The sequence below is a fragment of the Lissotriton helveticus genome, chromosome 1_1, assembly GCF_964261635.1.
Source record: "Lissotriton helveticus chromosome 1_1, aLisHel1.1, whole genome shotgun sequence".
In the NCBI taxonomy this organism is placed as follows: domain Eukaryota; kingdom Metazoa; phylum Chordata; class Amphibia; order Caudata; family Salamandridae; genus Lissotriton; species Lissotriton helveticus.
In genome coordinates this window covers 1,979,803,910-1,979,830,403 of record NC_136057.1, presented here as the reverse complement: position 1 = coordinate 1,979,830,403, position 26,494 = coordinate 1,979,803,910, and the positions used below count along the sequence as shown (strand labels likewise).

General features: G+C 41.5%; 1 protein-coding gene across 2 annotated transcripts in view; it reads left to right on the top strand.

Annotated features, from left to right (window-relative positions):
- The window catches only part of DPYD (dihydropyrimidine dehydrogenase), a 3,662,673-nt gene that overhangs the window by 2,940,736 nt on the left and 695,443 nt on the right, over positions 1 to 26,494 (top strand). For both annotated transcript variants that reach the window (XR_013594885.1, XM_078644210.1), the window contains exon 18: positions 4,666 to 4,785. Coding sequence is in view for 1 of the 2 variants with exons in the window: in XM_078644210.1 (XP_078500336.1) it covers positions 4,666 to 4,785 (120 nt within the window). In the remaining variant the exon portion in view is untranslated. The remainder of the gene's footprint in view (positions 1 to 4,665; positions 4,786 to 26,494) is intronic.

Genomic DNA, 26,494 nt, shown 5'->3' with positions numbered 1-26,494 from the left:
TTGCGATTAAAAACCAATATTTGCGTTGGTTATATTTACTTGCAGCTATCTGAATGTCGACCCAATTGCGATCTTCTGAAGCTTTTTTTTTCCTTTGATTCTCACGTCTCAGTTGGTTTTTCAGTCTATTTATTTCCTTCTTCATAGTTGGCGAAGAATTCATATATTGGGCGCGTATAAGTTTATTTAACTTTTTCTTTACTTCAGAGTTCTTAGACGTACGTTTGTTTTTTTCTTCTTTCTTCTTAATATTACCTTTTGCACCCATTGTTATCATTTTTAAGATGAGGTTTTTGAAATCCTTAATTATAATTTCGAAGTTTTCTATAGGATTTTCAGAGAATCTTTTTGCTAGAAGCTTAGGATGATCAATGTTTGTCATGATTTTATCTAGAGTCGAGGAATTCCAGAAGATGCGTCTCTGTTCGCTTTTTATCATTATCGTACTTTCATGATAGATAATATGACTGGCTTGGGAGGATTTGGGTATCCAATCTGTTGTTAAATTCATAAATGCATGATCGCTCTCTTGGCATAACTGGATGAGCAAGTACGAAACTGTATCCATCAGATCCATACTGCTTATGATATAATCTATAATGGATAAAGTCCCATTGCCCCGTCTGGTGTAATTTGCTGGGATGTCCCCCTCAATATTGCCATTCAGTATTAATCCATTTAGGTTAGTTAACGCTGATATTAACAATTTGCCTCTTTTGTCAGTTAGTATACCCTCAGGGAATTGTGGAATTGTAGTTTCCAAACCTTCTTCTAGGAATAGTTTTGCCCACCTGTTAATTTCGGAATTGGAAATTTTACTATTGAAATCGCCGACGATTAAGAAAGATGATTGAGGATGATTTTCGGTTATGTGCATAATCTTTTCCATGATGTCTAAAAATATAATATCATGTTTTTTTCCTGGAGGAGCATAAACGTTAAAAAGGAGAATTGCCTGTGGTAAAGCAGTACTATGTATTTTTACAAAAATTTGTATGCACTGCAAGTTTTCTAATTTCGTATCTACTATTTCCTGAGCCCACAAATGATCTTCCCTCAATAAAATGGCCAGACCACCTTTAGCGTGTCCTCGTCTGGTGGGTGTTGCTGGAATTTCGTATACATAATAGCCTTTAAGAGTGAAAGATACAATTTCCCATGTTTCTTGTAGAAATAAAATATCCGGCAGATTTCTCGTGACCATGGACAGTTTATTCTTAGTTCTGCCTGCGATGTTCCAAGATATAATTTTTGATCCTGTGCTAAACAGAATGTTGTTTAGTTTTTGAATTTTTGTTGCTATTCAGAGTCTCAGAGACCCAAGCCCAAGACTCTATGGTGGTATTATATTCGGGTTCCTTAGCAACATTATACAGAACTGCCCTTTGACCTTTATCCACCAGAATTTTTAGATTTTCATGCCCTATAGAGTGTGTTCCTGGATACAAGATTTCTCCGTCTTCCATCATGTCATTATTTCGTTGGTATTTTTTGACATGTGAGTTGGAGATAGCTCGTATTTGGGCGTTGTACCCGTTTGGGGTTTTATTAACCTTTGATTCCACTTTTTCCACTACGTCAAATCCATGTTTATGGAGTGTCTCTTCCTCGTTAAGTATTATACCTGGAAGAACTGTTGACCAAAATGTTACCGTTGCTAGTTTATTATTATCTTTTTCGGGAAAGGTCACTAGATCGATTTCATTACTGGTCATTGTGTGTAAAGACCTTATATGACGTAATAAATTTATAATCCTTCCTCTGTTAAGTGGAGCTGAATCAGTAGGAAAAAGTTCCTCAAATTGTAGAATTTTGGAAGAGGGCCCTTCCCCCTTTTGCTTGTACCTATTATTATCTTCCCTTGAATTTTTATTGCTTTGGTCTGGTTATAAAGAGTGTCTAATTGGGACATACTCTTTTACTGTAGGATCCAAATAAGGCACCATATCTTCAAGATTTTTACTGATTGCAAACTTTTCAGCATTTTGGGACTCTGTTGTATCGTCGCGTTGTTCCTCTTCAGATTTATATAAAGTAACTGCTTTTTGGAATTTTAGTTTGCGGTTTTTCTTTTTTTGGATCCTTCTTTCTGGTGTTTTCCTCCTTCTTTTCCCTACTACTATATTATTTTCTTGAATCTTGATGATTCTTGTTTCTACGTTTCCTTGGCTTAGTATATTATTAGTATTTATTGTTGTTTCCTGAGTATCTGATGCATATTCATTTGTAAGTTTATTTATTGCGTTGGTTTTTGTGAATATTGGAAAGTGTTTTGCTTTTTGTTGATGTTTTTCTTTAAATAAATTTTTCAAAGAGTATGTCACTGAGTCGTTTAGGTTATCGGATTTCTGTTTTTCCTGTATTTGGGTATCTGTAGTTTGAGTACCAAAATCACGTATTCTTTTCTTCTGAGCTTTGTTATAGTCTTTTAAAATGAGATGTTGCTCAAGATTGGTTTTGGTATTGATTTTGTCTGCTACAGAGGAATCTTTTTTCTTTTTTTCTTCTACTAAATGTTTTAATATCCCTATTTGGACGTCCAAAGTTTGGTCAGAATTTTCGAGAATGTTTCCGAGAAATGAAAGAACTGATTCCAATATCTCTTGTAACGAAAATAGGGCTTTAGACACAGGTGGGACTGTGTCAGCAGTATTATTATTATTTTTAAGATTGAAAGGGTCCATAGAATGATCAAGCAAAGCGATTGGAGAAGAAGTTTTTGACTGAATACTATTGTTTGTTCCGGGTTCTATCTTCCGTATCGCTAAATTTTGTTTATTGATATTTGTATCGTCAAGTATCGTTGTGCTCCCTCTACTTTTTATAGGTGTTAAAGTTTTTAGATTGGTCGTTTCATGTTCTGAGAAATGAAGATCTTTTGGGGTACTTGATAATTTGTTACTTGAGTCCAGTTCCGGGCGTCCCGCTTTAGATTGTGGACTAGGTATCATGGAAGTACTTTCAATTTCCCTAATGATGTCAGATGCATTGAAAATTGTTTCTTTATCTAGTGTATGTAATTCTTGATTCTCTTTAGGCATAAGTGCGGAGAAATAGGTACTGATTGCTGGCGTGTGAGTTATGCGACCTTGTTTTATAGCTTTATCGGAGGATTTCCGTACTGCATTTTCAGTGCCCATTCTTTTCATGTGTATAGTGCGAGATCGCAGTTTTTTAAAACCCATTTATTTTCCCGATGGGCGTTAATATTTAAATTGTATTTCTCTAGAGTCGTCACAGATATTAATGGAGGTATTACTGTTTTTAGGGGGATTCTTAGTCTTCCCCAGTATACTTACGAGAACAATTTAATCTCATGCAGCTACCGGAATTACGAATGCTGATAGCCGAGGTCACAAAGGGGGGGGCCCGTCCCGTCCTCGTTCGTCCACGGACGGCCACAGACGGCCCGCCCTTTTCCCGGGCTTCGCTCCGTGCGCCGACCCGCGCGCGTCCCGCGTCGCGGTAGGGTGGATGATGTTATTATACGTTTCGCCGGTGGGCGTGTCCGTGGGCGTGTCGCCTGGGGGAAGAGGAACCAGCTGGTCAGTGTAGGGATTGCTGGTCCTCGCAGTCCCCCAGGTTAAGCGGGTAGTTCTTTCCTTGCCTCTGACCCTGTGGACTCCAGCTGGGAGCGCTAGACAGAGCGTGCCGACAGCAGCTCTCGCTCACACCAGCGAGTCCTCGGGGAGGCAGCACCTGGCAGCAAACAGAGAAAGTCGATCTGTCCTCTCAGAACAGCGGTGATTCAGCGGAAGCAAACAGCCAAGGAGAGTGAGTGGCAAAACAACAGCTAATGGCGCAGTGGGCTTATTTATGACCAGAAGGAACGTAGTAACAGCAGTCCATAGGATTGTGTCTCTTAATGTCCCCAGCCTGCAGAAGCAGAATGTATATTGTCAAATTTACCACTTGCCTATATCTGCAAACATTGAAAGTGGTTAAAAATTCCTTGTGCATGCCTTTATGAAACAAGAGTTCAGTGCAGGCGCACTGTTAATGATAAACAAAGGCTAAAGTGATTGGTAACTCCTCTTTATTGTCTAATGTTATTAGAGGTGTGTAACGGGTCGCAAAGTCCGCTTTGCAATTCCTAAAAGCCATTCAATATTGCAACACACTTTTATGTATTGTGAATGCGCAAACGTATGTTTGTGGGCTTTCTCAAATTGCTTTCCGACCCCTTTCCGCCATGAATCTGGTCAGAGATTTACCCCAATCAAGATCTGGGGTAAATCCTCCTACAAGATGGACAGAGACTAGACATCCTTGGCATTCGACAACCCTCTACTTTTGGCAGTCAGCGGGCTTCTGAGAAAAACTTCAGCCTCTGACGCTTAGTCGTCTACAAATTAAGCACCGAGCAGTGAAAATCCCAATCAAGTGGAAAAGGAGTCTTTGTGAATATTCATATAGCATTCCCAGAATACCTCTGGGAAAGTTTGTGAATTCTAAAAAACGCAACAGAACATTCACACGAGATCTAATTCCCTCCCGTATTTTTTTTATTTTTGTTTATTTAATTTATGAAGTGCATTATTACTGAACACGTTCTCTTGGCATTAAAAATCAGAACACAAACTAATTAGGGCCAGATGTAACCATTGTTTGCGGTTAACAAGTTTACCCCACCTCGTATTTTTTAACGCTACTTGTTTCTCGCAGGTGGTGCAGATGGCGTCACGGCCACCAATACGGTCTCGGGACTAATGGGACTGAAGGCGGATGGCACACCATGGCCTGCGGTTGGTGCAGGGAAGAGGACCACATATGGCGGCGTCTCTGGTAGGTGATGACCCCTAGAGTATGGAAACACTTTCAAGAGGTCCTTGCCTTATGTCTTTTGTAACACATCTGAAAGAACGACACTGGGCAGCGCCGCCTAATGCCCATGACAGATGGAAAAAATGTGCGTTGGAAAGTCTTTTCTCACCCTTTCATAATAGTAACATGGCAACAGAATACAGGTATCAAGACGCTTGGGAGGAAAATAATCTTGTTTTTGTGCTGCCACTGTGCTGTTACACTTTTTCAATCTGTCAGATGTGTCATGCCATACGTTAGGCAGAGGCTAATATAAGGGCACAGTCGAGGGATAATGTAAGCTATTGGGACTGGAAGCCTTGATCCATAGGCCTTGAACCCCTTTTCTTTCTGCTAGGTACATCATAATAAGACAATACACCGTCTGCGAGGAAGGAGATTTCTGCATTTTTGTTCCATTAGTGCAGATTTGGTATTCATCCTGAAGAAAATGGAGCCACGCGCATGCAATGGACAGTGAACAGTTTCTTAGGGTGAACCGTAATTAGGAAATCACAACTCCTAATGTACAAAAAATTTACAAGTTTCGGTTGCAATAGAGCTACCACATGAATGTTAATGAGGTAGGTCATAATTTGCAACCCTTTAGGAATTGGACCCTGCTATGTTTGTGATTGCTTTTCAATAAACTTTTAACGAAAAGGGGATGGGATAAAAAGAAAAAAATTGTAACATGTAAGTTTCACAAAAGGGAAGGGGTCCCATGTAGACCCCTCACATTTCCGAATGGTTACCACCTCATCCGAGGTTTCTAAAAAAAAAAACCAATGTTTGGTCGCAAAAGATCCACAAATACCACTACAAATCAATATTAGGAAGGGATGCCCTAAACTGCCCTTCCAAACACTATCCCCAGATTCATCAATGTCCCTTTTTGCGAGTCCTTAATAGCGATTATTAAGGAATCGCTATTAAAGACTCGCAAAACGGGATTCATGTAGAAATTGCGATATTATTTGCGATTTCTACAGCATCCTTATTTGCGATTAGCAAATTGCTAATCGCAAATAAGGAATGACTCCCCATTCTTCCTTATTTGCGATTAGCAATTTGCTAATCGCAAATAAGGAAGCGATTTCAAGGGTGCCAGGGGTGTCCAAAGCACCCCTGAAATGAAAATGTAGACTGATGTTGTGCACACACATGTCCAAAGGACATGTGTGTGTGTAACATACAACTTAGAAAAATGCACTAAAGTTCATTTTTCTAAGTTTTCGCTATTTACCACGAAGTTACACTTCGCGGTAAATAGCGGCCCCATATTGCGAATTCGCAATTTTAAAAATGTTCATGAATAGCATTTAAAGAATCTCTAATTGAGATTCCTTAAATGCGATTCTTCGCAATATAGCGATTTCTAGTATAGCGATTTTTGCATTTGGGATGATGAATCCCAAATGCAAAAATAGCGCTCGCAAAGGGCCAGATTCTCAGACTCTGGCCCTTTGCGAGCCGATTTCAGTATGATGAATCTGGCCGTATTTCGCTAACCCAAATTGCGATTCGGTAACAGGCTACCAAATCACAATTTTGTTTTTGTACATTTGAAAAACCTTTTTGGCGGTCGCAAACTGCCGGATTCTGTGAATCTGGCCATTTGAGACCTCAAAAAATGTTTTGTACATGTGGCCCTTGGTTACAGTGTTCATATAGAATGACCGCCTGCGGACTTCCGCCTCTCACTACACTGAGCTTATTACCTCATATTACACACAAAGTATATTCAACATACATGCCTTCCGGATGTAAAGCATTGATCGAATGCTTAATCATAAAATGAAATAAAAGACGAACAAGTTGATCAAATAGTTTAGTAGGCTAGAAGCACTTACTAATGCATTAATCTATTGACCTCTCGTGAACCCTGTCCCCATAGCAACCTAGATTCAGTCTTTAAGGAGCTGTCCTCGCGCGTTAAGTGGGGGAGGAGGTGTTTTGTACACACTGGTGCAAGGCAGTTGTCTTTCTGATTAGAGATAGAATGAAAAGGAAGAATTGCAATATGTGCAGGAAAACACTTCTAGAATTTTTGAGCAACACCATAAGTCACACAAGGAGATGCTAAAATTGAGTGTGTTTGTCGTGCAAGCATTTATGGTGCATCTACAAAGAAAATGTCTATTACACGAAACAATGTATCTCACGTTGTTCATGTATTTAGTATAAATATCTTAGCACAAAACTAACCTATGTTATTTGTGTTTTTTTACACTAAGCCAGGCAACAAAGCAATTAATATAATGATGACCGAAATATTTCACTTGTTTCCAGTGAGTAAAATGAAGCAGTTTTTATTCTTGGAGAGTGGATGAACTGCTCTCGGTGCTTTCTTGTTTCCCTTGTCAGCTCATTTCAATTTTTTCTATACTGCCATGTTGACAGCAGAAGAATAAAGGAGGTCACTGAGGGTGTTGTGCATTAAAAATGTATAACTGAACTATTGCTTTAGTATTTTACAGATGAAACAAATTTTCCTTTTCCACCTTGACAGCAGCTTATGAATATTTCCTCTTGCAACACCAGTCTAATAAACCTGCACAATTACAGTATTACAAAAATATGTTTCCTAAATGCCAAAACTTTGAAATGTACACGGTCCGTAAACATGATTTACTCGCCAATAATTGCTATGTATTGGAAGGGCCTGTAAAATCTATGCATTTGAAACAAGGAAAGAGCCACTACAGTTCTAGATTGTGATAGTAAATGTAGCCTCACAGGGCATGCTCTGAAAGAAATCAGCTACAGCTTATCAATGGAAACATTTAAATGTTAACTGCGAAGATGTACTATTTTATAATGGCTTGCAGAATCGTAAGCAGAAAGACGATTAGGCAAATAATCAAATTACAGGAATTCAAGAAATATCTAAAAAAGACCAGGGAGCCCAGGTTTCTGTAACCTGGGGCGTTGATTTTCATGATTAATGTAGGCCAGTTAGTTGGTTCTTAGTCCACTATAGAGAGCAATAGAATGTTTGTTTAAACGAAAAAACTGAAACGCGGTAGCAATCAGTGGATGCGAAGGGCTTTTTTTTCTGTGGGAAGCTACTGCTCTTGGCTAATATTATTTTCTACTATTTGTCAATATTGTTGCTGGATGAAATTCATTTTAAGTAGGCAGAAAACCTTCCTTGCCAATTATCTGGCTCAAATTTCACAATGTATTGTGATCGGAAACTTGTAAGCGATCCACACCATTGCAAAGTGGACAAAATCAGTGGAAATCTCTAACGTCCTTGGAAGATTCAGGAGCCAATCAGAATGTCAGAATTTCGAGTCAGTTAATGTTGTGAGATAACGACATCAGTCAGCATCAATGGTTAGTAGGCAACTCGCCTTTCTTATGCCCTTTCTGCAGGGCCCCTGGATGTGACTTGCTCCAGGACTGATTATTACGTGGCATGGCACCCTAGGGAACTGACAGATGACCTACTTTTTTTGCTGTTTAGGAATCTTTTCCTACCCTAACGGGTTGGAGATCTGTACAATATTATGTGAGAGATGGCTATCTTGTATCCACTGACAACAGCAATAACCAACAAAAGGTAGATGGAGAGCCCTCAAGTAGTAAGCATTTGGAATTACTTGGCCCACCGCCACTTCCATCCCATATAAAAGGTTTCTTATTTCTACTTGGCACTTGTCTAGCCAGAGACTACTTACTGTCTGATTGGCAGCATGAGTGGCCTCACAAGTGGCCTGAATGGGAAGAGTTTGAAAAATGTATGAGGTTGCAAGGCTTGCTCAAAGTTGTGCACACAGATGATCTGCTAAAGTGTGCTTGTGTTGAGAAGAGGGCAAGGAAAACTGATTTATTACATTCTTGCCAGTAGCCGATATGACTCTAAGTGCACTCCAGTACATCAGGTTAACATAGCTTCTATAGGCCATGTGATGCCTATTCAGGTCCTCATAAAGAGAGAGTAGTTAGTTTACATTGGTGGAGATTTATATAAGAACCTCAAGGCGCAGCTAGGGAGGCAGTGAGCTGAAGGCTATATACGCAGGATGCAGTAGTCTTCAGACTGACCCAGGATGTTGTGAGAGACTGACGGGGAGTTTAAAGGAGAGGGCAGAACCCATTAACCCCAGGATACAAGGCTCTGTAAGCTCCACATCAGCAGGCTTGACAACTATTGCGGCTTTACTGACAACTGCCCTCCTTCATCCAGCAAAAGCAGGTACTAGACCTTTGCATAGTACAGAGCCTGTGGTAACAGCGGTCTTATATGAAGGACTCCATGAAGACTATCATGAAAGGGATGCTGCCCAAGTCCTTTTAGATCTCTCAACTTCCTTCAACACGGTCGATCATTGTTTTTTCATTGACTGTATATCTGAGGCAAGGGTGCAGGGCAAATCCTTTGAGTGGATCAAGTCATTGGAAAATCATACACAGTCAGGAAAACTAGGCAACTTTACCTCCAAGGTGATTAAACTTGAATATAGATTCTGTACATGAAACCTTTGAGTAGGGCATTGGCATCTTTTGACTGCCGCAATAACTACACAGACATTTCCCTGTTACTCTTACATTTGGATAACCCTACTGAATCATATGTAAAATTCAAGAACACCTCGATATTTATTGCTAACTGGATGGCTGGCAGTCAGTTAAAGGTAAATATGGAAAAGATGAAGATAATCTTTGTTAGAACTGGGAGTCTCCAATTGGCAGAGGTACCTTTGTCCAAGTAGGGACCCTTGCTTTTATGCTTCTAGTCAAGGTTAGGGGTAAACACACTTTAGATAACCCCTGATCACCCCATTGGTAACTTGACAGGAGTGGACAGGCTTATCCCAAAGGCAATGTGTAAAGTATTTGTACTCAAAACACGAGTATCTTTATCTAAACTCAATAAGACCAAAACAAGACCAAAACAACAACAATACAGCATACATGTAGTAAAATAGAACCTTTTATCTAAAAAATAATGCTTGTAGTAAACAAATATCTCCATCTGGGGCTAGTACAACATTGTGATAGCAATAAATAGGTACGGAGTCACACAAACCCCCAAACAATCAGTACCTTGGAAAACGAAGTCTATGATGATGCAGGGCATAGTGGAGGTAAGGCGTTGGTGCCCAGGTCGAGGCCGGTTCCCTGGCGAAGCATCATGTCTTCGAGGAAACGAAATGTTGAATCCAGGACATGGGAAGTCGGTTGCGTTGGCAGTGCGGTGCGAAATCGGTGAGTTCATGGAGTCACCTTCAGCAGTTATCGGTGTCACAATTCACAATATCTGGTTGCTGGAGCTAGTGGTGATGGAGTTGCTGCAATTGCTGGCGTCGGGAGAACCGATAACGGCAGGCCTCGAAGGGGGTCAGAGCTGCAGTGCAGGCAGGGTCGTGCATCGTACACTTCATGAGTGGCGTCCCTGGCCTTGGTGCAGGTTGCGGCATTATGGTGGTGGCACTGATGGCGTCAGAGATTGTTTTTCTTGCTTCTTGACGGTTTCGTTCTGCTCCCAACATCAGGAACAACCTCCAGAGCCCCAAAATTAGAACAGGCACCTCCTGGCAGGTCTCTGTGTTCCTGAGACTTCAGAACAGGAGGCCAGCACTCACAAGCCCTTGTAGATTCTTTTTCAAGCAGGTTTGTCAGTAAAGTTCCAATCTTTGTCCTTTCCTTGGCAAAAACACCGACTGCAAGCCAGCCCCACACAGCACACAGCAAAGGGCTGTACTCCTCCTCATAGCTGCCAGCTCTTCTCCTTGGAAAAGGTTCCTCTTGAGTCCAAAAATGATGTAAAGTTCTGGGGGTTAAAGTCCACTACTTATACCCCATTTGCACTATGTTCTTTTTTGTGCAAAATCCTCTGAGTCCAGTCCAAACCAGTTTTGTTCTCACTGTTGCAGTATGACCACAGGAGTGGAGACAGCATTGTGCAAGGGAGACAGGCCCTACTCAGGTGCAAGGAACACTCCACCCACTACTCTAAATGCAGCCAAGGTCTATTCAGCTCAGCTCTGAGTCATCCAGGAAGGGCCAGGCACACCTCAACCCCTCAGTGGCTGTCTACAGTGAATGCGCATCCCCAGCCCCTCTCACTCCAAAACCAGACAGTCAATCTACAAACAGGCAGAGGCACACAGAATGGATAAACAAGAAAATATCTACATTCTAAAAGTGGCATTATCAAACACACAATTTGAAAAACATCTTTACTAAAAATGTGCTCTTGAATTCTGAGTTCAGTGTGCCTAAACTTTATTCCTCTGTTTTGTCTGAAAGGAATGCAGTACTTCTAAGATGTTACAAAGGATCTCCCATGCTAAACTATGTTCCAGATAGCTTTTCAATAGTGAAAAAACGAAATTGGCAGTATTTCACTATCAGGACATGTCACACAAACGAGTACATGTCCTACATTTCGGATACACTGCACCTTGGCCATGGAGGTACCTTGGGTCTACCTGAGGGGTGTCAAACATATAAGAAAAGGGAAGGTTAGGCCCTAGCAAGTGGGTGCACTATCCCGGTCGACATGGCAGATTAAAACTGCATGCAGACTTTGCACTGGCAGGTCTGAGATAGCTTTTCAGGGTTACTCATACAAGTGGCAAATCACTGCTGCAGGCCCCCTAGTATCATTTGTTTTACAGGCCCTGGCATACTCAGTACACTTTACTAGGGGCTTACCAGGAGATCAAATATGCCAGTCATGGATAACCAATCACAATAGTAATTTATACAGTGAGCACTTGCACTTTGACACGGATCAGCAGTGGCAAAGTGCCCAAAGCATCTAACCCAGCAAAATCGGAACTCAGCACAGCATCAAATATGCAGGAGGTTGAGCCAAAAATTCAGTGGAAACCACGCCAAAGCTGCCAAGTCTAAAAACGTTGTTCTAAAATAAGGCCAATATTTGGAGTAATATCTACTGGCCTATTGATCTGGGTCTAGTACCCACTTCATCACCCACTGCTAAGAGCAATGGCAATCTCACACTCAACCCTCGACTGCCATTTCTAAAGGCTCAGTTTTTATTAAAAACTAAAAACTTTGGGAAAAATAACTCCTCAGTGTTTTTTGTTGCTAAGAAATTAATTGTAAGATCAGTCAATAATTAAAAAACAAATTGTGCTAACTACTTGGAGTGCTTTACCAGACAACATTTGATTTGAACAGAACCTCAGGGACTTTTATGGAACGTTGAAAGCATGGCTATTTTACAAGGCTAATGGTATTAGGTAAACTCTAACTAGTCTCCCACTCGATCCAGCACCAAGAAATCTTTGGTAAATGTGCACTCTACAAGTCTTCTTGTTATTAGTAATAATAATCATAATGAGGATAATAATTAACCTTTGATCTATTTGAGTCTGCTGCTGGGTTCTTAGGAGTAGCGTTTTGACTTGTAAAATATGTTTATAAATTCTTGGGAGTTTAAATGAAGAAAGATTTGTATTTTTTTAGCTGTTTAATACTTTTGGAAAAGTATTAACTGACACAAAAAAGAAACAGATGGAGGGTGTGGTTAATAGCATGGAAATATGCCCACTCCTTTCTAAGATCCGCAGGTTAGCATGAACCACTTATTAAACCAACACATGCCTGACTACTGGAAGGATGAAATATTGAGGTGTTCATCCATATAACATGAATCACCGATATAGCAAACAGTATAACAGTTACACTTTCTCTAACTGCCCCTACAACTTATCATTATATATTTCCTCACACATTCCACACCTGCACCATTGTAAGAAATTAGGTTACTGGTTGATAAATGAAACAGTACTCAAGCAGCAACCAAAATCCCTGGCAGGGTTCAGTCACAAGCAAACCCCATATTAACCTGTGCTCAACCCTCTGGTAGCTTGGCACAGTTAAGCTAAATTTAGGGGCAACGTGTAAAGCATTAATACAGAACTTGATTTAGTAATAAAATAAAAAACACAGCACACATTTAGACGACTAGTGTAGAATGTAATAAACAAAATAAGACCAAAACAACATAAATCCAATTAGTATAACTGGAGATATGCAATTTTAAAGATTTAATAAAAAATAATGTCAAGAAGCACAAAGAGCCACTTACGGCTATCTAGTAGTGCAAGACCGGGTGAAAGTCGCAAGTTCAGCCCTACTACGATAGAGCTAAGTGCTGGCTCGGGAGCTCCTTTTAGTTAGCCTTAGAATTGATCCAAGAAAAGAAGCTCCATAAACTCAGAAATATAGGGACTTAAAATATTTATGGTCTTGCAAGACCTGCAGAGTTTCAGAGAGACATTGTAGCACAGTGTTCAATTTCAAGTGGAGTGGATACTGATATAGGCTTGCCTGAAGGAAAATTTTTAACCTCATAAAATAGCCCAAAGATAAAACATTTAATCAAATGAAGGCGCAAAAAGTATCTGCTCAAAAGAGGACTTCGGCAACCACAAAATTAGAATTTCTGCTGCTCTTAGCTTATCCTGCCAAAGCCAACATCTTAGAGTGACTTAGTGAAGTGACTTTCTCGCTTCCATAAGTATTCACCACATACTGTCTTAATATTGCCCTCTTAGAGAATTCCAGCTTCTAAAATCAGAGACTATGTCAAAAGGTAAAATCTTTGACCAGGGTGAACCTGAACCCACACTCTATCATGGTCAGCCTTAAATCGTGCCAAGGTACCATTCTACCTTGAACAGTGACTACTGTTTTTTTTTCGTCTCCAGTTATACATTAGTTCTGGGATTGTTATTGTGTGTTTGACTTTTTAACTGTTTTGTTACTGTTCAAAACATTACACATTTTTGTAAGCTAAGTCTGTCTACCCTGTTCTACAGCTATGAAGTGGTTAAACCTAGGCTTAGGTTATTCAAACTGTGTTTTACCTTGCTATCCACCCCAAGTAGTAACTCACTTTTTTACACCCACCACTCACTACATAAACAAAGTCTCTCTGTAAATGGAAACCCATCCACAAGTGTGTACCTTACTACAATCAATCACCGATTGAATTGATTCCTAATTACCCATTCCACTTTGTTTTAAACAAACTTTATGGGTATTTTCATATCAGAAAATTCACATAAGTGAACTGTTAAACTACATTCAGTCAATTAATTAAACCTTTGGACTTGTTGATTGAACTTGGGGTGGTATAGTACTTTTTCAGCCATACAACAATCTTCTTAAAATCTCCCAATCTTCTCCCTCATAAACTGAGGGACATTAACAGACACCAACTCCTGTAGTAGTCATTCTCCATAAATTATGTGTCCCAATGCATTAAAACATATCTTTACTGCCAATATGCAATTCAAACACTTTGAAAAATAATTTACTAGATTACAGCAAATGCTTTGCTTCTCGATAACAATGGAAATGAGCCCAGAGTGCTGTGAGAAAACTTTAGGCATCCCAGGGTAAATCAGGGGAACTTATTATAACAACTGTCTTGTATCTCTGTTTTCCTGGGGCATCTCTTTTTACTAAACCCATTACAGAACACCAAGCTCATCTCTTTAGGACTTACCTCTCAGGGTAACTAGGCAGAGGGTTCCAAAGTTGGCTCAGGGATATGGTGCTTTTACTGAAAATAGAAAGCATTTTAAACACCGCATAGAGCTACACACTTCACGAATACATATTTATACATGTATTTTCTTTGCTGGGGTTGAACCCACGGAACCATGTAGCATTTTTTGTTGCACCATGTCATCATAGGTGTCTCTTTGTTGATTGTTTCCTTTGCAGTCACATTTTCCACCTCCAGCCACATTCTGGGAAAATGCATAGACTGGCAGGACGGATATCAGAGCCCCCATAAAGGGACTGATTCAGTGAGTGAGTTACTTGCTCCAGGGAACATTGCAGGTGGACTAGGACCACAGGACCTTCCCATATGGTCTCCTGGTTCAGATCCTTTCCTGGGCTGCCTTGGTAAAGCTCAAATTCTTTAAGCACTGCTCCCGAGGCCCTCCTTTTCTCGGCAGGCTTACCTTCATGCAGTTATACCTCCAGTGCCCTTGTTGAGCAAACTGAGGACTCCTTCCCTAAACTAGATAAAATAAGCTTCTCCAAGTAGGTTGAAGAAATTCCAGGTTCCAGCTCCCAAACCTGGCAAATGGGAGTTGGCACTCAGTGACCCTCAAATCTGGTGCTCAGCTGTCTTTCTCATTCTCCACTGGCATAGGACCCCTTAAAATAGTCCATGAGATATCTGGCACAAAGTCTAAGATTCCGACCCGTACATACACCAATATGGAGGACAACGATTGCATACACCACAATTAAAGCTCTGGGAATAGTTTTGGGTAGTTCCAGACTGCCCAAGCCACAGCCTATGTCTTCTAATGTCAGCAGAAAGGAGGGGTGGGGCTGTGAGCTCCAAGTCAGGAGAACTCAAAATAAAGGCAAAAAAGGCTTGTGAGGCTTCCTATTTCAGCTACCTTTACATCTGTTGGGTGTACCACCTCTGAGGAGGAATGGAGCAGGATGGGTGCAAGGGCAGGTTCTACACTTCAAAGAGGCTTTTGGTCAGCTGCTATTCACACCCTAAAGTCTGGAAAATTTCAAAAGACCTCTGGAAGATCTTGGAAATCCAAATAGATTCCTGAACTGCAATTGTCAGGCACTTCACACATGCTTCATGCTCATCCTACCACACATACACCGGTTTGGCGCACATGACATCCATGTCCCCCAGGCATGGAGTGAAGGACCAAGTTGCAAGAGGCCAGCAGATGATTTTAAACCTTGGAAGCTAGTAGACAGTTCTTCGTGTGCAGGTACCATGTAAAACGGTCTATTCTGAACATGTAATTGCTTGCTTCAACTACTGTTAGTCCTCAACAGCCCTGTAATCTGATAGTAGTCATGCTCAGTAAAGGCGGTGCCCATGGTGCCCCTATAGACCACACATCCCAGACCCTGGGCACATTCCATATCATTGTGGGCCCAGAACTACATGTGTGAACTACACTGAAGCCAAAAACCAAATAATCAGAGACTAGCTATGTCGGGATCACATGGCATCAATGCAAGCTTTCCAGAGAAATGAAGGGGAACTTTTTAATCCCAACAGATTTCTCTCATAGTTTTCCTACACAGCCCTCTGGGGAATTTCACTGGTTCTGATTCTGCCGCGCATGATTTAGCTGACTTAGCAATACTTTAACGCACTGTCAAACCCATCAATCAAGTATGGCTCCCAAACGTGGGCACAAAAAGGTTCTCCGATTCTCCTTTTAACTCCAGACCTTGCCATCAACTCCTCATAATTCATCTGCATATTTTTCTTCTTAACCAAAAAGTAAGAATAATCTTTCTCCTTCTACCAACAAATCTCCTTCTAATTCTAGTTCATCTTGAGTTTCGAAAAAAAACGTTGTCTTACCTTCTCTATTTGCTTTCCTCTGGCCACACATCCAGAATAAATATTATTACTACCACCAACACGCTATTTTCCTTCTTTGAAATCTACACATCCTCAAACAATGCTACTCATAACAGCATAAACGACATCCTCATAAGTTTATGCTACCTCTCACTGTTTATCTTCCTCAACTGTCTTACCGACCTAGACATGTAGAAAATGAGACATGCAATCAGTATGTATGTTATACACCCCTTTATCATAGTCAGAATTGTTCTGACATGCTTACAATCTTGCAGCTGTCCCTGGCAGCCTAGATATGTGCACTCTTTACTCTCCTGGAGCCGCCATGTTATTAGACAATTTATGATCAGTCTAAATTAAATTGCATCCCGCATAGAATCATCCTGTAGTGCTCAAAGGACTAGGGGGCAGATTTATGATAACTGGCGCATCCCCAGGGATGCGCCAGTTATTTTGCGCCGCTGCTCCGCCACCCATGGTGCGCCGCATTTACAATGCGGCGCACCATGGGGCAAAAACGGCACAGATGCGTGACGCATCTGTGCCGTAAAGGTGGCGCATTGCTGGAGTTGTGTTGCAAGCGCGACGCAGCTCCAGCAAGGCTCGGGGGTGCCCCATCTTTACAATGCTGCGTCAAGACCTACGCCTGCTTCAAGCAGGCGCAGGGTTTTGACGCAGAATTGGCCTGAAAGTGACTGAGTGAAATCACTCAGCCACTTTTGCGAACATCCACCCTGCGCCGGAACGCCCACAAGTGGCGCAGGGCTTTACAACGTGACGCATCTGCCTAGATGCGTCACGTTGTAAATGGGTCGTAAGGATGCGCCACGTTTACGCCGCAGTTGCGTGACGCAAACGTGGCGCATTCCCAACATAAATCTGCCCCTTAGTATATGCAAGAGCACGCCCTTGATTAACAAGTAGGTGCTTGAAGGACATGAAGCCATCCAGTTCATATCCTTGCTCCTCTGCTACAACCCCATGCCCAGTACAAAACGGCAAGCACCAACAGCTATAATGTACTAGAACTGAAGATCTGTACTGATTCTATTATTGGAAATCTGCAATTTATTTTCAGTCCTCTGTTGTTGCTTTTCTTTCTTTTAATGGGTGTGTCTGTTCCTCCTTCTGTCTAACCTTCACCACTCTTCACCTGTGTGGAGAAGAGTGGTGGCTGGCAGGGAACCGGGGAGGGGAAGCAGGCAGGAGGACAGGGGGGTGGGGAACAAAATATTTAAAAAAAAACAAAAAAAACGTACCTTGTCGCGCTGCAAACGCGTCTGTCTCTTCTCCCTCCTTGCTGAAGAGTCCGGGAGCACGCAGGCTCCCCAGAGCCAATCACAATGCTGCAATGCAGCGTTTTGATTGGTCTGAGTGCATCAGTTCTGCGCTTAGACTGGGACAGGGAGCCTGTGCCTGTTTCCCACCCAGGCTGTAATGCAGCTTGATTAGTGAACATGCAAAGTGTGCAGGACTGTTAGGCCGGCCTGAGACGGCTGGCCAAGCAGTCCTGCGCACTTAATGTGCACAATGCACTTCTCCTCCCTGAGCCACCAGCCCGCCTACCCCGCCCTAATCCAGTCCCACAGAAAGGAAAAATAAAATGATAATAACTTTGTTATTATAATTTTATTTTTCCCTATGACACTGCTCTGAGAGCAGTGGGGTGACGCTCCTCTGCCTTAGCAGAGGCGCCACCCCTGATGGAGCAGAGGAATTTGAACACGTGTAGTTTATCATGCAACAGCATCAACACTAATGGAAAGGCTGCCTTCTACATTGTCCTCCAATGGAAACAATGCCATATCTTCCGACATGCTACTTAACCTCTTCTATGCTCATGACGAGCTCAGCTCGTCATGAGGCACAGTGCAGCTGCACTCATGACGAGCTGAGCTCGTCACGGCCGTTGGAGCGTTGCACGTGGGGATAAGTACCCCGCTGTGCTGAGCGTTCGAAAAACGGGTGCGGTTGTGACGAGCTCTGCTCGTCATGATTGTAGCTGCACTGTGCCTCATGACGAGCTGAGCTCCTCACAAGCACAGTGGCGCTGCGCGCAGCCCCTCACCCCCCTCTCAGCGGGGGGAACACACCCGCAGCGAAGGGGTTAAGCATTGCACACAAACAACTTCATTATCCCACACTATATATCACTAGACTTACGCACTTTATGCTTTGAGCCCACTAGATGTCATGGCCTATAACTACCAGCAAAGACAAAGGGATTCCTGGTTTATGAGATCTCCCTCAGCATCCTATGAACCTTCTTCTGCTCATAACAATCTAACTGAGGCAGTAAGAATGTTAGGACTAGGGATGCGCAAAATATGCTGAATTAGTTGTTTTTTGTAAATACACTGTTCAGCTCGAATCTATAGAGGTGGGAGCTCCTGAGAGCAACCCAGAGAACGGAAAGGATCGTCCTCCCCTCTTGATAAGCTTCAGCATTTTGACAGCGAAACTGAAATCAAGTCGGGAGACCAAGTAGAAGCGATCCCTATATATTTCCTCATAGTTCTTAAAAAATGCTGATCTCTCCTAGGTCCAAATTACAAGCTTGCTCTTAAAACTTATTTGAGTAGAAACAGGCATTTACCCCTGTTTTGTTCTTAAGTTACCTTAGAAAACAGGTACTATTTTGTGAGTGCATTAAGGCAAACAAACATCTGTTTTATATTGTGGCACTGACTATTTAAGGTCCTGAAAAAGGAAATGTTTGAATATTTGTATACGTGTGGATTTAAAACAGTCCAATATTTTATTAAAGTCTGTAACAACGATTTTTTTTATTTGTAACGCGAAAGTTAGTTTGATACCCGTACACTGCATCTTGAAACTTTACCCGAATATCTTGCTGCTGTGATATATTCGAATACTGATTTCAATAGCATTCAGTATGTCACTCTTCGCACTTGCAATGCACTGAAATAAAATCTCTCCTATGTAAAGCTTTGGGTAGAATGAGCTGCGGCAGGCAATTGTAATGAGAGCATGTCCGCAGACTCATCTGCAGTTAGAATCACCATACACGTGGACCATAATAATGGCTATGGGGCCTGGCACAGAAAATCACTGGCAGGTGGAAGGAACTGAGATTTATTGGGCTAGTTTCACAGGCACAATCAGATGTAAGGGTACTGTAACAGCCCTAATAATTCATATGTAGACAAATCATACTTCTACTTCTGTCTTACCAAATGCAAACTACCTATATACAGCTAGTCGGGATTGCATCGGACAAACTTTCAAGAAGCTCATGCCTTGAATTCATATTTCAGCTTTTAGGCAGTACAATGGCCAACAGTGAAGAAGATAATTGGAGTTGGGGTTTACAATTATTGTTTTGTCCTAAATAAACTGGAAAACTAACTCAGGTGCTGAAACATTCTATTTTATTGAACATGAAAATGGCAATCAGAACCAGATGTAGAAATATATAGATGATCACTCTCAATTATGGCATCAATCATTAAAGCAGATCTTGGCTAAGGGTAAGAGTTTCAACCACCATCTTGCAAAGTGGGATGCAAGAATCTGTTTTCTTCAATCATTAACATTACACACATTATTTGGATAAACAAAGAGCAGGTGTATTATCACTGGAAAGATTTTCAAAAGGCACAGAAGGTTCATGAAATATGCTTCAGACAGGCATTTACGAGTATGTGTGGTATGTAGTAGTACTTCTGTATTGCTACTTCACCTCCTCATTCACATACTTCTAAATACAGTTCTCAAAGGTATGGGTGCACTCTGCAGTACACCAAACATATGTCTTTGATCTGTTAAATTCTCTGCTGTGACTGCATGCAATTGTGCATACATTTGTAATTTGGATTTGTAAAAGCACGTTAAACCAAAAGGCATCCCATCCTAAACTGGAAAGTCCCTGTAAGGATGGAGAGAGACCAAAATAGGGAAGGCAAAAAGTCCTAACAACACTATTGTTAAATAGCTATGTTTTCACCTGCCTACGAAAAATCAAGTACGAATGCAGGCTCGAGATGTATTCCGCGAAGGAATTCCACAATCTGACAGCCTGCACCATGAGTGTATGTTACTGTACACCTTGGAACGATTACCTTACTCTGTCCTGCCAATCTCAGAGGTATGCTAGGCACATAACAGTTGAAGGCAGACCTGAGATAGCCAGAGCCTTGAAGACGGAGAGCTTTATGATCCAGTCAAAGGGCTTTGAAAGACACCCACTTCTTCACAGGCAGTCAGTGGTGAGTCCTCAAGCCCTTCCTAACTGAGATGTGTTTAGGCAGGCTATGGACCAGTTGGCCAGCTGTATTTTGGATAACCTGGAGCTTATTTAAGGAATATTGATCGGCATTTAAGTAAAGGGCATTACAGTAGTCCAGTCGAGATGAGATAAATGCAGTGACCAATGACAACCTAAGTTCCTTTGGGAGAAAAGGAGAGATTTTCTTCAGAGTCTGGATAATCCAAAAGCAGGAACTCACTGTTTTATTGATCAGGGTGTGGAAAATCAATTTGTTATCGAAAAATACTTCCTGATTTGTAGCTTTGGCCACTGGAACTGGTGGAGTACCGTAAGTTTCCTGCCACCAATGGTTGGTCCAGATAGAGTTTTCAGATTCAAAAACCACAACCTGTTCTCTTCCATTTATTTTAAGCCAGTTCTCCCTCATTCAAATGCCAATTTCTGCTATACAGGCCCTAAACTTGTCCAATACCCGGTCCCAGTCATCAGATGTGATCTGGGTGTTATCCACTTAGAACGACACCTGGAATCCAAAAGAGCACACCAATTTTGCCAGGGGGGTAACATACAAGTTGAATAAGGTAGAGCTGAGGGAGGACCCCTGCGAACTCCCACATAGTTCTCAGTTTTAGATGTAAATGTGGGAGTGGTAGGGGGACTGGCTAGTAAATGGGGATTGTCTGCTATAAAGTGGCAGGATAAATGGAAAAATGTAAGCGGGCATTGGGAAGGACATGCAAATTCAAAAACAAACCATTAAAAGGGTACATAAATTGCAAATCACAACATATGCCTCCACATGTGAACAAGTAATATTACAGCTTAAACAGGCGCAACCCAGTCTTTAAGAAGATAACCCATCACACATGGGCTTTCACAGATAATACAACTGAATCACACTGAAAACATTGGAGGCAGAGAGTATCAGTGCATGTAAAAAAAAACAAATAATACATTAAAGGACAATCATGGTTGTAGGAAGGTGGTTTATTAGTAGGTGCAGGTGGGAACCTACAACTACTAATAAAACTACAATCTTCAATAAGGTCCAGTCAAGGTCTCAATAAATGAATCCTTGTTCAACCCTTGGTGGATTGGCAGCGAGCAGACAGGCTCAACTTAGAAGACAGGTGTTTGAAGCATTTAAAAAACACCAATATATTAAATAAGTAAGACACAACACACAATAAAAATCCAACACAAATGTATATAAATATGAAATATGTTTATGATTAAAATGACACCAAAACAATACAAATCCAATGTAAGGAACCATTGATATGAATTAAAAACAATTAATACTTTCTAGTGCCTAAAAGACAAAAGCTCCAACTTGGGACCTCTGGTTGCGCTTGACCAGGACATAGTCAACATTTCAAGCCAACGCAATGGAGCGCAGGTTGGCTACAATGAGTGGTAGGGTCTAGTCAAGTTTTGACCTTCTGATTTAGTTACTTTTTGGAGAGCTTTTGCTCTTGAATGATACACCTCGTCAGGCCGGCTTGTGAGCCGATGACAGAGGCTTGCTTCCATGCAGGGCCTCAGGGAAATCCTGGAGGTCTTGGAGCTCTAGAGCTTCCAGCAGGACAAACCTGAATTTCACAATTCGACGTCGATGGCTTAACTTATGACGACGTTTACAAAACATTCTCCATATGCTCTCAAATTTCTGGATCTTCTTTAAGAATGTTCTTATGGGGGATTGAAGTATCCACAACACCAATCCAAGGTTCCAGAAGCTCTGAGCTGCTCCTTGGGAAGTAGGGACTACAAGACTCTCAATGCACTTGGCAAATCCTTCAAAGTCCACTGAACACTGTTTAATTGGGTTCTTCTTGTTGGAGATGAATGGAGGTGACGCTTTTTAACCTGTTGCTTTCAGGAGTCCACTGCCCAAACTTTTAAAGTCAGGAAAAGTCCTTCTTTTGCTGAAGCCAAAGTGTGCAGCAAGTACAGTCCTTCTGAGTGTTGTTCTCTTGGTGCAGACCATCGGTTCAGCAGGGCAGTCATTCTTCTTCTTGTTTCTTCCAGTCAGGGATCTTAGTTGCTGGGCAGGTCTCCCACATTCATTCAAGTTGCTGGGCTGGCAAGCAGGGGTACCACAAACTAATTGGGTGCAGTGCATCTTCTTCAATGATGACCACTTTCCCTAAAGTGTGGCATATTCTTGGCCCAGAAAGCACTGTTCTTTAAATACCAAAATAGAGAATCTTTCCTGGAGCTTCAGGTCTGACTTGCCTGACCTACAGCTGTATCTAACTTTCCCTAACACTCCCATTCCAGCCCATCCTCTAATCTAATTACAGTGGCTCCCATCTGGCTGGGGTGCAGAAAGTTAGGGTAGACCTGGGTCCTGTCCTTAGTCTCTTGCCGTCTTTGTAGACCAGTTTAGCTGCCCAGTCACCTTCCTACATTTTGCTCTGCAGCTTTTAATTCGGCTCCCACCAGATTTCTCTTTGGTTCCTCTCAGGTCACCCCCCCACTTCATGAGAGCAATTTGGCTCAGCTGTCAAAGGCTGGCCAATCATGAGAGGCTGCTCTAGAGCTGGATTCAGCCACACCAGAAAAGCAAGTTCTATAACTTATTTTCTGTAATCGTTATTATAACTCTAACCTTGGCAAGTTGTTGGATTTATTCTACTTTTAATTATTACTTTGAATTATTATTGTTTTAGCTCATTCCTGGTAATAGTTGCACTTTATTAAAATTTAATAAAGCCTTCCAATGTTAGCCTTTGGAGTTAATGCACTACAATGGGGAAAACTGAAATTGGCAGTTTTCTCTCAACAGGGCTCATGAAACCTATTTTATAATGGCCCTGCTTATTTTAACATAGCACCCTTCCTTTGGGGCACCTGGGGAGGGGTGACGTATGTGTAAAAATAAGGTAATGTAAGACTTTGGAAATACCTTTAATTCCAAAGTCGAATTTGGACATATTTTTATTTTAAAAGCAGCCTGCAAAGCAGGGCAGGCCTTTACAATGATAGCATGCAACACAGCAGTGCACACTTAAGTGCATTAAATCTGCTGGGCCTCTAAACCTACATGCCCTGCCATATACTAGGGGATTGCAGGTAGGTTGCCTTGCCATACCATTTGCAATTACACCTAATTGCCATATACCCTTTAAAAATTAAACTGGCCCTGGACCTGATTAGCTGGGCCCAGGGCACAATCAGAGTCATTAACCTCGAGTATCAATCCAAGAAATCTTTATAAATCCTGTTATAAAAATATTTTTAAATATAAAAAGAATAGGAGAAATAAAATTAATGTAAAATGGCGACATTACTTTAAGAATTGCGGAAACTCATACAAATCACATTGTACAATTGTATAAATGAAGGATGAATATACACTGAAAATAACAAATATGTAAATAGTTAGTGAATTATAAAAAGAAAATTACTAATTTCACATCTAACAGCACTGTACAAACACAAATTACGACTCATTGCATCTCCCAAAAATACACACACTTAGGGGCCGGTTACAATGTTGTCAGGAAAGCATTCCCACCGAATCGAGTTAGGAATTCTTTCCTAACGATTCGTATTCAGTGAGTCCTTCCGACCGAGTACGATGTGTCCGTATGCTTACGGACTCGGTTCGGTCGGACTCCCATTGACTTCAATGGGAGCCTGTGTCCCAAATGAGAACACAGGCTCCCATTGAAAAAATGGTTGGGTGGAGAAAACCATGCACCCTGTGGCGAGCACCCCATGGGGCCTGTCACACTGTGCGTGGCTTGGGAGGAAGGTTCCTTAGGTACCCCCACAGGCCCCATCCAGAGGTCTACAGGTGACGGGGGGCTGCTACGGGCCTGTGAAGTCTGATTCCCACAGCTGTTTTGTCTCAGCCAAACCGATTAGGAACGGCTGTCTGAATCGGTCAGCGTACTTGCTCGTTTGGAAACCCTCTCCATTGGGCTGTTTGACTCAGCTCCAAACAACTCCGGGCTTCCTCAATCCCGTTTGAAACCAATTCGGACAGCCCATACGGCTTCCGTGCATTGTACTCAGTCATTCGGAAAGGTGACCAATTCGGTCGGGAACATAGGTCCCGAATAGGATTTGCAGAATCTGAATCCCGTTCGGACTCTTTCCTGATGACATCATAATCAGTCCCTTAGTGGTTCACTCCACATCTTTAGCTGATGTCTGGCATTTGGTGTCTGGCATTTAGTGGCGTGCATTAGGAAGGCCTGTCTATTGCTTATGTGTGTGCTTGGGGTGACCTAAAATATAAATGGTGTGGTATAAGTGTCTGACAGTCTCCTCTGTGCTGATCAAGTATTGTTTTTGAGCTGGCTGTGGATTTGTTACTTTTCAGGGGTGGTGACAGATTTTCTGTTGAGAGAAGGTATTTAGCCTTGGGTGTCATTTCACCAAAATATCAGGGATATCGAAAGAGTCATCACATATCAATTGAGCCCTTACCCATTTCACGGGTCAAGATCTGGACACTAATGATCTGTCACATTTTCTCCTTCGTTATCTGAGGAAAGTTTGAATCACAGTATCCATGGTGCCATTCTGGTTTTATTACTACCTTTGAAAAATGGCAAATGTCGTAATATGGTCCCAGCTAGGAGGAAAAAGCCATAAGGGCAAATAAACCTCATTGGTTCTTTGTAGCACCCGATTGAAGCTGAAAGTTAATGCAGAATTAGATAAACATGGCACTAAACTCTCCCTGACACCAGGAGAAAAAAGAGCCCGAGCAGGACATTTAATAGAAGAAGTGAATTCTGGGGACTCAGCAGTCCAAGCAAACTAAGTTGGCCAATTTCCTTTGAGCATTATCGGACCTATTTAGCAACAAGCTTTCTAAGACATCAGGGACTGGCATTGGTGCACCTGCATGATGATTCTGGGACACTCATCGGAATGTAGAAACCTTTTATACATCTTTATTTTATTTGGTTGGCCATTATGACAGGCAGCCAGATGCTTTACTCAGATGGCTCTCAGAGATATTGTTCTTATTTGACGTGGCAAAGGCCTGTCTTTCTACAATGGGTTTTTTGGGAAAAAAAGACTTGTTTATCAAACCACCTCATATTTCCTTTAGCTGCTGCACTTATATATAGGCTATGTTTTAAATGATGTAAGATTTATTTTTGGTACCATTGACGAATATCTTTCTATTTAAACAACCAAAGGGGGAAGGTTGAGGTAAGCTCCTAGGCTTGTCCCCCACAAAACTATACTAAACCAACAAAAAACACCCAGAGGACACTAGCCTTGTGTGTCCTATGTGTAAAAATAAAATATGAACTATTATCGGACATGAATATATCCATAATTGCACTAAAGCCCTCACCCACCCAGAGGTAGTTTTATTCATCATCTGACCCCTCCTCATGTAAGTGGACTAAGCCATCAAGGTGGACTTCTACCCTGGTAGGACAGGTATTAATAGGGAAATATACAGTGGCAAAGAATGGAGCACTTTTCTTGGGTTTTATGGACCGTTGTCTCTTATAATTATAATCTCAGCAATTACATCAAAACCATGTAGAAAGAAATAGCTGGATTCTTTATGAAAGTTTCAGACAGACAATGAAAATAAAAGCAACTGCAATTAAAAAAGGCAAGATCAATTCAGAGTTTTACTCCCATGACATAATGCTATTCGACCCTCAAAATAGAAATAGGCTGTATAAACATCATATCTTCATTCTGCCAGAAAATGTGGAAGTTCAAAAATCTAAATTGATATCCATCAGTAGTTTGCTAAAGTGACTGTAGAAATTTAAAATAATTTTCTCTCCTATGATCTCGTCTTAACCCCTTTCATGTTCATGACGAGCTCAGCTCGTCATGCAGTACACTGCTCGTGTGCTGATGACGAGCTGAACTCGTCAAGAACAATGGGAATTAAGGACCTGCAGCACCAGGGGAGAATTGCTATAGCATTCAAGGTGTTAAAGAAGCTGGAGATAAATATAGTTTAGTTGATCTAGAAGTAATACAAATCTGGACTGGAGACATATTTTTGGGGAACTTGGATTAATTCTTCATGTGGGTCCCTAACAGACCTTTTTACATGTTTTTTTTTGTTACTTTTAATGTAGTCCTAATATAAG